The sequence below is a fragment of the Mesitornis unicolor genome, unplaced genomic scaffold (genome assembly GCF_000695765.1).
Source record: "Mesitornis unicolor isolate BGI_N332 unplaced genomic scaffold, ASM69576v1 scaffold47632, whole genome shotgun sequence".
Taxonomy (NCBI): Eukaryota; Metazoa; Chordata; class Aves; order Mesitornithiformes; family Mesitornithidae; genus Mesitornis; species Mesitornis unicolor.
In genome coordinates, this window is record NW_010172136.1 from 1 (window position 1) to 13,603 (window position 13,603).

At 39.0% G+C, this 13,603-nt stretch overlaps 1 protein-coding gene across 1 annotated transcript; it reads left to right on the plus strand.

Annotated features, from left to right (window-relative positions):
• The first annotated feature begins 6,586 nt into the window (after window positions 1-6,586).
• Window positions 6,587-13,154, plus strand: LAPTM4A (lysosomal protein transmembrane 4 alpha). The gene is made up of 6 exons (XM_010180272.1): window positions 6,587-6,702; window positions 8,847-8,923; window positions 9,029-9,151; window positions 10,286-10,381; window positions 11,757-11,855; window positions 12,359-13,154. The coding sequence occupies exons 1-6, from the start codon at window positions 6,597-6,599 to the stop codon at window positions 12,431-12,433; spliced, it is 576 nt and encodes a 191-aa protein (XP_010178574.1). The 5' UTR covers window positions 6,587-6,596; the 3' UTR covers window positions 12,434-13,154.
• The last annotated feature ends 449 nt before the right edge of the window (window positions 13,155-13,603 follow it).

The following is a 13,603-nucleotide window of genomic DNA, read 5'->3' on the forward strand; positions in this document are numbered from 1 at the left end:
CTCCCCCTCGCCTCGGGAGCCGGTCTCCTTCGGGAGTCGGCTGTCGTCGTGCCAGCCGTCGCGATTATCCCCCGCGCCGCTCCGTGCGGGGGAAGCTGCCTGAGTTTCCAGGAGTCACCCGGCGGGGTTCGGGCCTTCCTTTTTTTCCGGGGTCCGTTTCGGGCTTGCCAAACCCAGCTGCCCCGTGACGGCCTCCCATGTAGGAGTTAAAAAAATAAATTGAAGCGAAAGTTCAGGGTATTTCAGCCTGTGTCCAGTTACAATTCCCTTTCATATGGCAGGGGTAGGGACTTCAGTTTGTTTCAAACAGTACTGAACGTGTTCTTGGTGGGAGAGGAGACGCTAATGCTTGGAGAGAGTGGAGTTGGGGGTGTGTTGAGAAGGGAATGATAAGATGTGGTTCCCTTGAAGTGTGTAACCTCTAAGAGGAAGGTTAGTGTCTTCAAAACGAGTGTGGCTTCTGTTTGTTGAAGAGCTTTGTGGAAAGAGAAGTTCCTGGTTATGTTGTACTCTGTCCTGCACAGTGGTTGAGATGCAACAGAAACAGAATTAGTTTCCAAAGCACCTCTTGTTTTCTGACTGATGGGTGTTTTTTCTCTGAGACTCAGCTAGGGTGATGAAGCTGAAATATTTAAGGTAGTTTTGAACTAGAGTAAAATAGAAATGTGAAAACAGTACCAAGCAATTTAAGGCCTAGAGCTTTAACTTCCCGTAGTACCCTTAAAGGAACTGAGTTCCCCTCCATTGAAGTAATTTCCTCATCTTTCCTTCCGCTTACCCTCATGGGCAATAAAAATGTGAGGCCAGTTTAAAAAGTTGCATCATAGCTTTTCTGTTCTTTTGAAGCTGTAACCAAATCTTATATTCCCTTTCACTCTTCCTGAGACTCTAAAAATAGAGAATGCTGAATTCTTATGCATTAATGTGAAGGAGCCATGCACAGAAACCGCTTTTACAGGCGTGGGGATTAAGTTTGAAAAGATTATGGTTTATTTTCAGCGAGTATGGGGAGATTCTTTTTTATTTTTAACTTGGCCCTTCTGTTGACAAAAAAAAAATGTATAAGCAAGGAAAAAAATGGCAGGAGAGAGGAAAGAAAGGAAAAACAAGGTTGGGGTGTGGGGAGTGTAACAAAACTGTTGGTGGAAGATCAGGAATATGCTTCTAGTTCCTCAAGTAAAAGCATAAATTGTTAACAGTAAGGAGACACTCATCCTTGTTACGGAACAAATGCACTTTACTGCCTTCCTCGCTTTCGTTTCCTGTTTGCAGGCTTATCTACAAACCCAGGAGCTTGTTGGGGGTGATGGGCAGGGTTGTGCTTTCCCTGGCCGCAGACTCACAAGTGCTGCCAGCTTCTACCTCTCTTGCTGTGCTTCTGTTTCATCTTGTTGCCTGGATGCAGCGCCTCTTCCTCCTTTCTGAATCTGTGCAAATATCTGTAGTGCTTACGGAGGTGAAAAGTACATGGGTGATGGATGAGGCTGTTGGTTTCAGAGGGGGAGCAGTGTCTGAGGCAAAGCATTCCTTTGATCTCGTGTCACTGCAAGGGATTCAGTGACTGCTAGAGGGGAAAATTATAGTTGAGTTCATGGTAGCAGGATGCATGCGAAGTACTTCATAGCTGTGTTTTTCTATAAACTGTAACAAATGCTTTGTTAAACTATGCATTGAATGTTTTTATCCAGTTCTTCCCAGCTGTCAGCTGGGAAAAGGTGGTAACTCTTTTAAGTCTGAGAAGTGTGAGCTGTTTGAGTTGAAATAACGTCTTGCCATGAAGTCTTAGGTGGTCTCGTCTAATGCTTTAAATCAAAATTCTACTATAATTCATCCCTTTTGAAGGAAAAGTACAATTTGGACAGTGAAAATTAAACTTATCTTTCTGCTGACAAACTTAAATGGTCTAGGGAATGTCAGGTTGTTTAGACATGTTGTTAATTAATGCATCATTTAAGTTTATCACAAAGTTCAGTCTTTCAGACACTAGCTTGTGATAAGTATTCCTAAAAATTTTAATTATCTGTGCTTTTAAGTTACAGTGGGACAAAGAGTAATGGCTTTCTGTGTGAGGTTCTGTGAGGTTTTTTGTTTTGATGGTTTTTTTTGCGAGGGAGGTAGCTTTTTAGTAGAGGAGAATGCTTAGTTCAACAATAGCTTTGTGTGACTGGAAATCTTGGTCAGCCCGTATTTACTGGATACACCGTGTTCTTGTGCTGTGCAGTCCTGAAGGAATTTGATACCAAACATAAAATGGAGTCTCGTAGCAATCTACTCCAGATGTTTTAGTAAGATAAGAGTTTTGGCTATTTAGTACATGTGCGTGTTCTTATGTAACCATTTAGGCATTTTCTTATTCCTTGCTCATTTGTATAATCCTAAACCTTGCATCTCATTAACTTAACCTCCTCACTAAAACAGTTATGTCACTGTCCTTGTGTACTTCTGCGAGTCTAGAGAGAACAAGGACATTATCTTTTAAAATGTCTGCTGTATCTTTTAAGCATGCTTCAGGCCGATGCTGCCCCCGTTTCTGATAAATAGATAAAACTGTATTTGCAAGAAGATGAGTTAAGAACGCTCCTAGCGGACTTGCACTTGAGTTGCAGGACTAATATAATTCGGTTTACTCTGCAACACCCACTACTGTTCTGTATAGGAAGGAAAAAGAAACCTCCTATTCCTAGCTCCATAACTGCAAATGTGTGGCTTTGAAGTTTGTTTCTTCCTGTACACTTTCTTATTAGGCACAGTGCTTTCCAGAAACCGGAATCATGAACACTGCGCTGGCAAAAATCAGATCAGAGTTCAAGAAACAGTCTAAAAGTAATAACATTGTTTTGGAGGGAGTGGCTGTTTCGTTCTGGCAACAGACTTCAGCAGTGGAGTCAAAATGATGCAATTGCTACTGGTTAGCAGGAGGGTCAGGGTGATCTCTGGAGTCGTTTGTTCACTGAACAGGACTTTGAGAAACGAAGGAATTTATCTGGTCTTGCTCTAATCTTGACAGTGCTAGAAGCTCTGAGATACCCTATTTAAAATTACTTTTTTCAGGTTTTTATTATTTCAGTACAATAAAAAAACAAACCAACAAACAAAAAAACCCCAAACCAAACCTACCAAACCCTGCATCTTGGTTGTTTTTTCAGGAACATGTTTAAGGAAAAATACTGGAAAAGTGAGGGGAAGATTATAACGTGCAGTAGTACAAGGCATTTTCCCTCTTCTTTCCCACTCATAAAAGGAAATAAGTAAATCATAAGTAGGAATTCTTGTTTCTGTGCAAGACTTTTATTCAGAGTGCTTAGGGAAACAGAGACTTCATGTTCAGGCCACCAGAGAGTTGAGGCACTTCATGATTAGGCATTAAATGTATACCAGGGAGATAAAACTCAGTAATTAAAAAACTAATGCTTGTTAACAGTCCCACAGTCTTTTGAGTTCTACTCATATGGGGAGCTAATATTTCTGTTACCAGTTTGTAATAAATGCTGAATTCTAATACCAGCTGTTTTTTTTAGATTTTGATATAAGCTACACTAAACTTCTGTTAAGCTCAGTTATCCCAATTATAAGAGTAAAATACTTCTTAAATTACTACGAAACTAAAAGCTTTTTTCATCTTGATTGAACCATCCTTTGAATAAGAATTTGAACATGCATTTTGTAGTTCTTAAAAATTACTGGTTTTTTGCCTTCTGACAAAAAAGACTAGGATAGGGACTGCTGGGCTTTCTGAGGTGATACCTCAGATCAGTGCACTGTCCTTGTGCTGGTCTGCCAGGGTTGGTGGTTTTTTTTTGAGGGTGGTGGTTTTAATCTTCAGACTACACGGAGGCTTACCTGTGCTATGTGTTTTCTGACTACTTCTCCACATAGACCATTTGTGAACATACATTTTATTCACAGTGAGTATGTTCTTTTAAGCTCTGATGATGCCTTACAATACAAACGATACTCTTGCTGCCTGTCACATTGACTATCAAGTTGAAACAAGCTTTGTAGCCCTGCTGTTATCAAGCTTCTGTGAAAGAGGAATGGTGGTAGTTAAAATACAGGCTCTGGCTTTGTGCTTAAAAGGACTCCATATTAGGAGTTGTTGGTAACTCTTAATTGAAGTCCATATATTGAATATGATGAATTGCTCAGTCCTGTGATATGATTCACAAGTAGCAGTAGTGGAATATTGGAAACCCTGGAGTTAGCTGGCAAAGGTTTGGGTTTGTTGATTGTTTTTAAGTTAGTATTTTTATTGTCTTACTGATCCTAATAGATTGAATTTTGAATGGCTCTTTAATTTTCCATTTTCCTTGCATGCCATTTAAGGTTGAGAAAATAAAGCTTTGATATTTAGAACTGTGCTCAGTAACTAGTATAATTACTAAGGACTTTTGTATGCTAAACTAGGACCATGGATAGGAGGAAAATCAGAAAAGTGACAGTTGTAGGATCACAGTCTCACCATTCCAAGGCATTAAAATTCTTAAGTACTTCTCTATTAATTCAAGTGCTGCTTGCTCTTCAGCAAGGCAGGTAGCCTATCATGGCAGTTGAACTCAGTATTGAAGTAATAATCTTTCATCCTGAACTTTATCACTATTTAAGTTAAAATGATGACTGTTTTATAAACAATAAATGATTTAGTGATAATTGATCATGTCCCTGTGTTTAATGAAGTAGATATCAATGTTTCATCTGCCAGAGATCTGAACATCAACACAGACTTTTTAAAACCAGTATAGAGCAGGCAGTTGTTTTCCAAAGTATAGGTTGATACCCCTGGTTCACTGGAGAGGAGGAAATAGAAGGCTTGAAAATACATTGAGAGCAGAAAGCCAGAGTAGAAAGGATGAAACAGGAGGGGTGAGTGAATATGGTAATCTGTACACTTGAACAACAGTGAAGCAAAGTAAAATATGTAGACAAGTGGCAGATGAGCACCTTGACAGTTTGCCCTGTAGGAAATGTCTGGCAAGGGGGAAAATATGCTCATTTCAAGGCTGAATATATTGGTGGGTAAACTTAGTTCTTTACTGCCAGCTGTACTAGTTACTATATTTTATGTTCCAAGGCATACAATGGAAGATACAAGTGGCTGAAAGTAGCTGGAATGTCTAATAAGTCTGTATAATACATGATGACATTATAGCGTTTTTACAAAATTATCAGCTTTGATTTCAGTAAAGGGTTCTTTTCAGCAGAAAGTATAAGCAAGCTTATCACCATGGTATCTCTAAACCCTAGAGGGGGGGAAAAATCCTACAAAATCCTTAAAAAAAAAAAAAAAAAGCCTGTTGGAACTGTGAGTCTTAAAAGCTAAAACTCCTTGTAAATGCTCAGAAGCTTTTTTTCCTTACTGAGAACTTCCGTAATTGTGCATAGACTTGCCACTATTACTGTCACTGACTCCTGGAACCAGGCCAGTAGAAAAATATCTGGCAAATATTGTTAAGTTGTGAGATACTTCAAACCAGTTTGATTTTTCTTTTGAAGCTAGTTGTAAAAGATTCTGCCAGTGGTGGTGACATACTGCATACTGATTGGAAAATGACTGCAGCTTGAAAAGGCCATCATGAGTTTTTTGTTATGCAGCCTTTTTCTTTGGCATGTCTCTCCAGATATAGTAACAGAAACTACGCCCCTATAAGTCTTGAATAGGTTATAAATGCTGTGAAGGCAATTTTGCAGAGACTTAAGCTACTTTTGACTCTTTGAGCTCTTACTGAAAGCATTTTTGGTATGTATGAAAATGGGGAAGCAGAAGTAGCCCTCAGTGGCAGCATAAGTGAGGAGAAGGATTGGTAAGCACATAATCGATGCTGAGCGCTTACAAATTTTGGAGTTCAGTCTTTCTGTGAGATTTCTTTAACTTCACCAGTATATGTATAGCCTTTCTGATAAGGTTTTAGTAAATGATCTAGGAAAGGGAAGGAGCCAGTTCTCCTCTGCTTGTATTAAAATTTGCAACGTGGAAGAAACCAAGAACCAAGCTGCATCTGGGGCTTCGAGCTGTAGTGGAAGTTTTCCCTCATAATCAGGTTACTGTGTGATGTTTGCACATTCTCTTGTACTGCTTGCCTCCCCCCAGAACTACTTGAAAGAATAGGGTGCTGTACCTTATTTGTGCATTAAATTAACTCTGCCTTTCAATTTGTTGTGGAGAGCAGAAACTTTCCAAATGTTCCTCATTGTGCCTGTTGCTGTACTTTTTCCCTCCTGGCCTCTTCTAACTGTTCTCAGTTTTCCTGTGCATTCATCATGCAGCATCACTTTAATAATGCTATTTGAATCCTTACAGACTCTATCTATCCTCTTAATTTGCAAAATTATTTAGTTGTGATTTATTACAACTAGCTAGTGACTAGCAAGCTCTTGGGTTGTGTTTTGTTTTGTTTTTTTGGTAATGGTTTAACTAAATCAGCTTGAAATGTAATTTTAAGTTAGTTGGTTTTTTTTTTCCTTCCACATACAGGCAAAGCAAAGATTTTATTTCTAACTGGAATAAAAGATGTATTAGCATGTCCTGAAAAAGATAATAACTGTTGCAGTGTAAATAACCTTTAGGTAACTCTGATCTTTCTCAGGTGGTGAACTTGTTGATGGGCATCTTGTTGACAGTAGAAGTGACTCATCCAAATATAGTACCAACTGTTGATATCCAGTATGAAGTCATCGGAAATTACTATGCTTCTGAGAGGATGGCTGGTAGGTGTATAACTGCTGTTTGATTAGAAAATGAAGTGTGCATCATGGTGTATTTGCCTTACACTAGTGTGTAATATATGCATCCAGCTTGTAAATATTGTTGTCTTGTTTTCTTAATTTCTCTTTAATCTGAGATTGAGGACTTCTATAAGAATAAAAAGTTACATGGAATTTTATTACTCCTGAGCATCTTAAATAAGGTTTCTAAAGATTTTTTTGGCCTTCTAATGCTTTGAGTGTTGCAGTATGTGTGGAACATCTCTAATTCTCGTTCTTCATAAACATTGACTATCCTTGCTGTATCAGTAAAATAAAAAGCAGAAAACTATTTTTAAAGACCTTTTTTGGAATTTTTGGTGATCCTCATAGATTTAAGGAAAGAGCTTACAGCTATTGTGTAGGAGTTTACTCAGAGGAAAACCATACCATCTTTCTAAGAAGAGTGGAAGAACTGGGATACCACGTACTTGAGTGAAACCAAAACATTTATCTAAAGTTTGACATGCAGAAGAAACAGAAGAGAAAGCATCGTGAGCAGAAGTGTAATCAGTGACAAACCTTCTGTCTGTAATGACTTTAAGTTTCTTAACTGTAGTGTGACATGTAAACTTGTGTGCATGCTTTGTTTTGCTTGGTTTTTAATGTGCAGAAATACGTTTAGTGTCACACTTCTAATGTGTCTTGTCTCAGTCTGTTGTATTACACTAAGGGAGGCTCAGATCCACTCTGGGGGGCAGATAAATAGTACAGCATAAGTCTAGGATTTGAGAGTTCTGATTTACATTATTCATGTTAGTAGTTCATGGCCTGAGTTGAGAGCTGTCAGTTCTGACCTGTGACTGTAGCTCATGATTGCTAGTAATGAAATGAGAGTGAAAACAAGGACCAAATGCTTAAAGCTAAGATATTAAGTAAAATTACAGCAGATGTATGTAAAATGTCATATGTTTTGTAACAGATGTTGATGTATTTGGTAGCCTTAAGCTTACATGACTGAGAGATGCTTCTGAAGGTGCTTTCTCCACTCTTTAGTATAAAATGGCTATGACATGCTTTTGATTTAAAGATTCTTGCTTCCCATGTTGGGTTATGGGCTACAGGGTTTTGTGTGCATGAAGCATGATTACAGTTTTGATTGTGCATGTGGATACTGTGAGTAGCAAATCCTCAAAAGAAAACCACGCTCTTTGGTTGTACTTAGGGCTGTCTGATCAACACTGTTTCAGACATGAGAGGGCCTCCTTGATGCCATCTGCGTATGTAGATATTATTATCATCTTGTACTGAATTGGGTATGTAAGTGCTTCTACAGTGTATCTTTTCAAATCAGTTGCAGACGAGAAAGTTAGGATTTTCAGATCATCTTTTTCAAGCGTGGGTACCACAAAAGTTTGGCTTCAGTGAAAACACGAGTTTACCACATCTGTAGGCTCTCAGGCTGGTTTCTTTCTCTCCATTTAAAAATGTAAACTGTGCTTGCTGTAGGGGAAGGAGTATATTCTAACTCATGGAAAGTGGCTGTTGCCCTCTCATCGGTAACTGGTTGAGGAGAATCTTTATCACTTGGTTTCCATGAGTGTCCTGGATTCTGCTACCATTTGGCTTCTGTTCAACTGCCTTTTCTTGTAAATAATGGGGTACCTTCCACACAGGGATTTCCTGTTTTCCTTGGTGTACTGAAGGAGCAGTGCTGCTGCCACTGCCAGTGACCGAATTACATAATCGAACCATTTTAAAGTGTAAAGGTTGATACTGTGCTAGCTCTACAACTGGAAAGAATTTTAAGTGAAGCTAATCACCCACATACTTCTAGCACTGACATGTATTGCAAATCAGTATCATTATGTTGCATTACTATCAAACTATGTCAGGCTTCTAATTGGTGTGTCTGCGCTTTATTCAGGCCTTTGATTGAGGCAGAGGGATTTTTCCAAACGCCTGCTGGTTTTCTTGAACAGATTTTTTTTTTCCATTGGGAGAGATCTGAGTTACTCAATTCTGCTGCTGCACAGATGAAACAGTTGAGGGAGAACAGATCATAGTAGAGAACAGATTATAGTAATGGATAGAGCTTGTGTACCTGTCAGCTGCAGTGCCACAACTTCAGGAAATGACTGATGCTTATTGTTTTTCTTTTAATGCAGAAAATGCCTGTGTTCTATTTGCTATCTCCCTCCTCATGTTCACAATCAGTGCAATGATGGTGTACGGTGCAATCGCAGTAAGTACACTTAGAGTACGTGGTTTTAAACTTGCTACATGGATTTTTAATGAAATACCTTACAGGCTGGTTTTGGTTTCTTTTTTCCCTTCTTTCCCTTCTTAGCATCGTGTAGGCTGGCTGATCCCGTTTTTCTGTTACCAACTCTTCGACTTTGTGCTCAGCTGTCTGGTTGCTATCAGTTCTCTAACCTACTTGCCCAGAATCAAGGATTACCTGGATCAGTTGGTAAGTGTTTATTTTACATTGAATATTAAACTTTGGTTTACTTGGATAAGTGACTGAGCTGAAGTTACCTTCCTATGCACACAAAAGGAATTTGGGCTGCAGCAACTGCAGGGGATGACTGCTGTGGTGGTTATGAGAATGAGAGCGTATCAAAGGTGGAAGGAAGTGCCAGAGGTGTCATTGGTTCCTAAAACAAAAGCCAGGGAGAGTAGAGAGAGAATTGTGATGGGAGTTGTTGGTTTAAACTGTTTCTGCTACATTTGCACTCAAAACAAAGAAGTTTCTAACGCTAGAAGCGATGTGATTCTGTGGCAGGCTTGCTACTGCAGGTTAAAAATGTGTTGAGCCTTATTTAGTGGGGAAGGGGAAGAAGAGTATAGGTCAAGAATTAATGATGTAGAGTCTTACAGCATTAGAGGGTGGAATCAGATTCTGAACGTTTCTTTGTATGTTCTATGTGGTTCTCATTTTGCAACACCACCTTCCTTCTAAGGAAACTGTAATGGAGTTGTCATTCACACATTTAACTGCAAGATGACTCGGTGGATAGAATACACTGTCAGTTAATGGGGATCGCCAACTTTTTCTGGCTGTTTAAATCTGTTCAAGCAGATATTTAGAAAAATCCTTTTAAAGCAGATATAAACACAAAAAAGGTATTGGTGATGGAGAGAGGTTTTGTTACTGTGGTCAGGGAAAGAGAAGAGTCTGAAGTTTGCAAAAGCTCTTTGTTTTGTCTTTTCTGAAGTTTGGGGGCAACTTTTTTCCTTTCTACTCTGTGCACGTGTGTGTTACTAGGTAGAGGACACTAAGTACAAATGCTGTCTAAGTGCAAAAATCTATATTAACATGAGACTGAGGAAATGACTAGGGACATAGTACAAGGCTTCTGTATAAGTACCCCTCTTCTGTAGTCCCCTCTTCTTGCAGGGCAGAGGCAGGATAAACACTGTGCTTTGTGGGAGGATAAAGAAGAAACTGCTGAGAAATGAAACTTTTTGTTGTGTCTAGGGGAGTAGTTTACGCAAGAATTTTTAATTTGATGTGAAGTTTGGATGTTTTGTATTATTTGTGACTGCAGTGTTCATGCTTATCTCTCCTCTCTTTCTCTCCCTTCCTTTTTTTTTTCACTAGCCGGATTTCCCTTACAAAGATGACCTCCTTGCCTTGGACTCCAGCTGTCTCTTGTTTATTGTTCTGGTGTTCTTTGCTTTATTTATCATTTTAAAGGTAAGTTAAAACTTAAGCATATGTCTGTTTCATGAGTTACTGTATTAAGATGCTATCACTATGAGTTAATACTCAATGCTGAATTAAAAACTCAGCTGACCTCTTAATGCTGAGTTAAGAACTTCTTTGAGCAGAATTGTTACGAAGTTCATTACAGTATCATTTAAGTCTCACATTCTGTGTACCGGTGTCTTCAGCTAACTTGTTTGTATGCAGTGGGGCATGTTTATGCAGCTCTGCCCTTTCTCAGTAGGAAGTAGGAATGCACAAAGACTTCAAATACCATCTTTTTGCATAGGTGGAGATAAATTTAATATTTGTAATGAATTTGTAGTGAAACAATATTGAGTTACTGCATACACATTTTCTAAACAAAACTTTTAAGTATCTCGCTGTCCCTAACAAACCAAGGTGTGTGTTTTGGAAGGAGGAAATGCATAGGTTAATTCAGAGCTGCATCTTTCTTCCTACTGAGGGGTGATAATACCAGTTACTTTCTTTGTGAAGAGCTAAATACAGAGGCATTCATTTGAATTACAAAAAGTTGTGCAGACAAAGCACATTGTCAACTCAGAAATGAGTTGGAAATACACATTGGCCATGACAATATTCTTTTACTGCATTCAGATTGAATGTAAGAAAAAGCAAAGAAGAAATCCCCGATTTTACACATTTTTCTATGCTTTCTCCAAGAGGAACGTCTGACTGAGGGGAGTGGAAGCCTAATACAGTAGATGGTATTTTTATATTGATTAGGAAATCTGGTACCTTGTGTATAACCACGTGCTAACTTGCCAATGAAAAATTCAGAGAGAGTAATGTTATACAGAGAAATAATTAAAATCTAATCCTTGTCAGAGCACGATAGCAGATCTTTCTACAACGGCTGCTGCTGACTTAGTCCAGGCTGCTTTCTTTGCTTTACTGTCGTCGTCTTGCCACCCCAGTTGTGTTTGTGCCCTCTCCTTCACACTGGTGGTTGGACCAGTAGTGATGCTAACTCGGGGGTGAGTGGGATTGTGCAGTTGGCCTGTCTTCGTCCTCCTGGCAAGTTTGGGCTCAGATCCATAAGAAGCATAAGCCAGTTAGGGATTAATTTGATCAGCACTGCTGAGGCAGATAGATTAGTTAAATGCGTCTGAATTCTTTTGCTAAAACCTGTGTGGTTCCTACTCTCAGTCACTGTGGTAGCAAAGGTACATGGGGAATAACATAGGTATGTGGCTTCACCTGTGAAATAGCAACCTTTCCTCAGATATGTATGGACTAAGTTGATTTATGCTGCTTTTTGTCATACGAATGTAATCCAGCATCTGCTTTCTGAATCAGCTTATGCATATGAGGTCTTTAAAAAGAGAAATCTCTCTTCTTTCAGGCGTATCTAATTAACTGTGTATGGAACTGCTATAAATATATCAGCAACAGAAATTTGCCAGAGATAGCCGTGTACCCTGCTTTTGAAGCTCCTCCGCAGGTAAAATCCATTTTTTAGATGAAATGAACCAGCATCATTTAAATTTGCAGTAGAAAACCACTGTATCCGTTATGTTTACAAGCTTTTTAAACAGACTGGAAAGATAAGCAGCTAATGTTATGGTGGGTCACTCAGTTACATTCTTCTAGTGCATCAACCAGGAGGCTTTTCTCTACAAAGTCTTAGAATGTTTTCTTGTAGTGGAGTGCAGGTTTCTGATTGCACCAGTCAAAACCTTCCCTGCTGCTTTGCAGAACTGGGAGACAGTGGGGTGGAATGAACGACCTGGGGTTAGGTTCAGCAGAGCAGTAAACTGCTGCTGCAGTTTCTTCACTTCCTCAGTAGCTTATTAGAAACAGCAGTAAGTTCTTCTGAACAACATTTGCCTGCAGCAGAGGATTAAGTTGCTCATGGGGCATGCATGTTTTTATTGTGTTGGGTTTTTAAACTTTTTTTGGTCCTAAACCTTCTGCATTAATCTCTTCAAAATGTCTTCTTTTTAGTATGTTCTGCCAACCTATGAAATGGCAGTGAAGATGCCTGAGAAGGAACCTCCACCCCCCTACATACCTGCCTGAAGCATTTTTTTATGTTAATTAACATCTGTACCAGCTTCCTGGAGGTTTTGTCTTTTAATCTCGCAAAACTGCTTAAGTAATAGAAATATTCAGGGCTTTAGGAGCAAACTGTTCTGTTTAAAATATGTTTGATATAAACTTAGGGAAGCACATCTGGGAGTGATTTTGTTTGCTTTAATTTTTGTTTCTCCTTAATGCTCTTAAACATTTTATTGCCTTAGGGCCTTACACTGCAAGAACTTATGCATGTGACTAACTTGTGGCTTTTAACAATACCAACTGAGCCAATCTGTGATTGAAGTTAGCTACAATTATAAGTGTCTGCAGGATCCTGCCCTTAATTTATATTAATTTTTTTGTAAAGTAGTTCATAAAGACAATCTGATCGTGCAGCAAATGACAATTTGCCTTCATCCATTTTTTGGAGGGGGAGGGTGTTTGAATGTGGTATATACATGATTTTTTTTTTTTACTTTGCACTTTTCTCATATGTTATCTTACCTTTATTGTCGGGGTTTTTTTTTTGTTACCCTATGTCTTGAAACATAGTATTTTTCTGGAAGAAGCGAGGGTGGCACAGGAGTTGTATTACAGTGTGCTGCGAATGCAAGAAAAACAAATACAAATGTGGAAGATGGTTGCATGCTTTTAATCTTATATGTATTTTCTTCTTTGTGATAAATGATACTTAAATAAATCTTTTACAAAATGTTTACCAGTAGCCTTGGTTGATCTGTCTGTTGTTGGTTTTTGGATAGTCCCACATCCGTGCAGCATAGTGAACAGTGGCTTCCTACGGGTTGTTTAGTGGTTGATGTGTTCTTTAGTGGAAGCCTCCTATGGGTGCAGAGCATGGATTCCCTTTAATGTATAAACTTGCATTGCAGCCTTTGCAGTTCAAATACTTGGTTGTCTTCTACTTGTCTAATTGCTACTTTTGCATAAGCTGGGAAAAGGGAGTTGTACTGAAGGCTTCTACCCCTTGGGGCAAATTTCATGTCTGATGAGCTCAGGCGTTAAAAGCAGGGCAGACACCCAGTGGGACTACAGCATTATTTACATTGGAAAAAGGCCAAAGTTGTTGGACATGTGCCATAACTTCTGAAATGTTCTAAAAAAAATAAAATCCAACCAAACCAAAAAACCACAACTACAAACAACTTTCTCCTG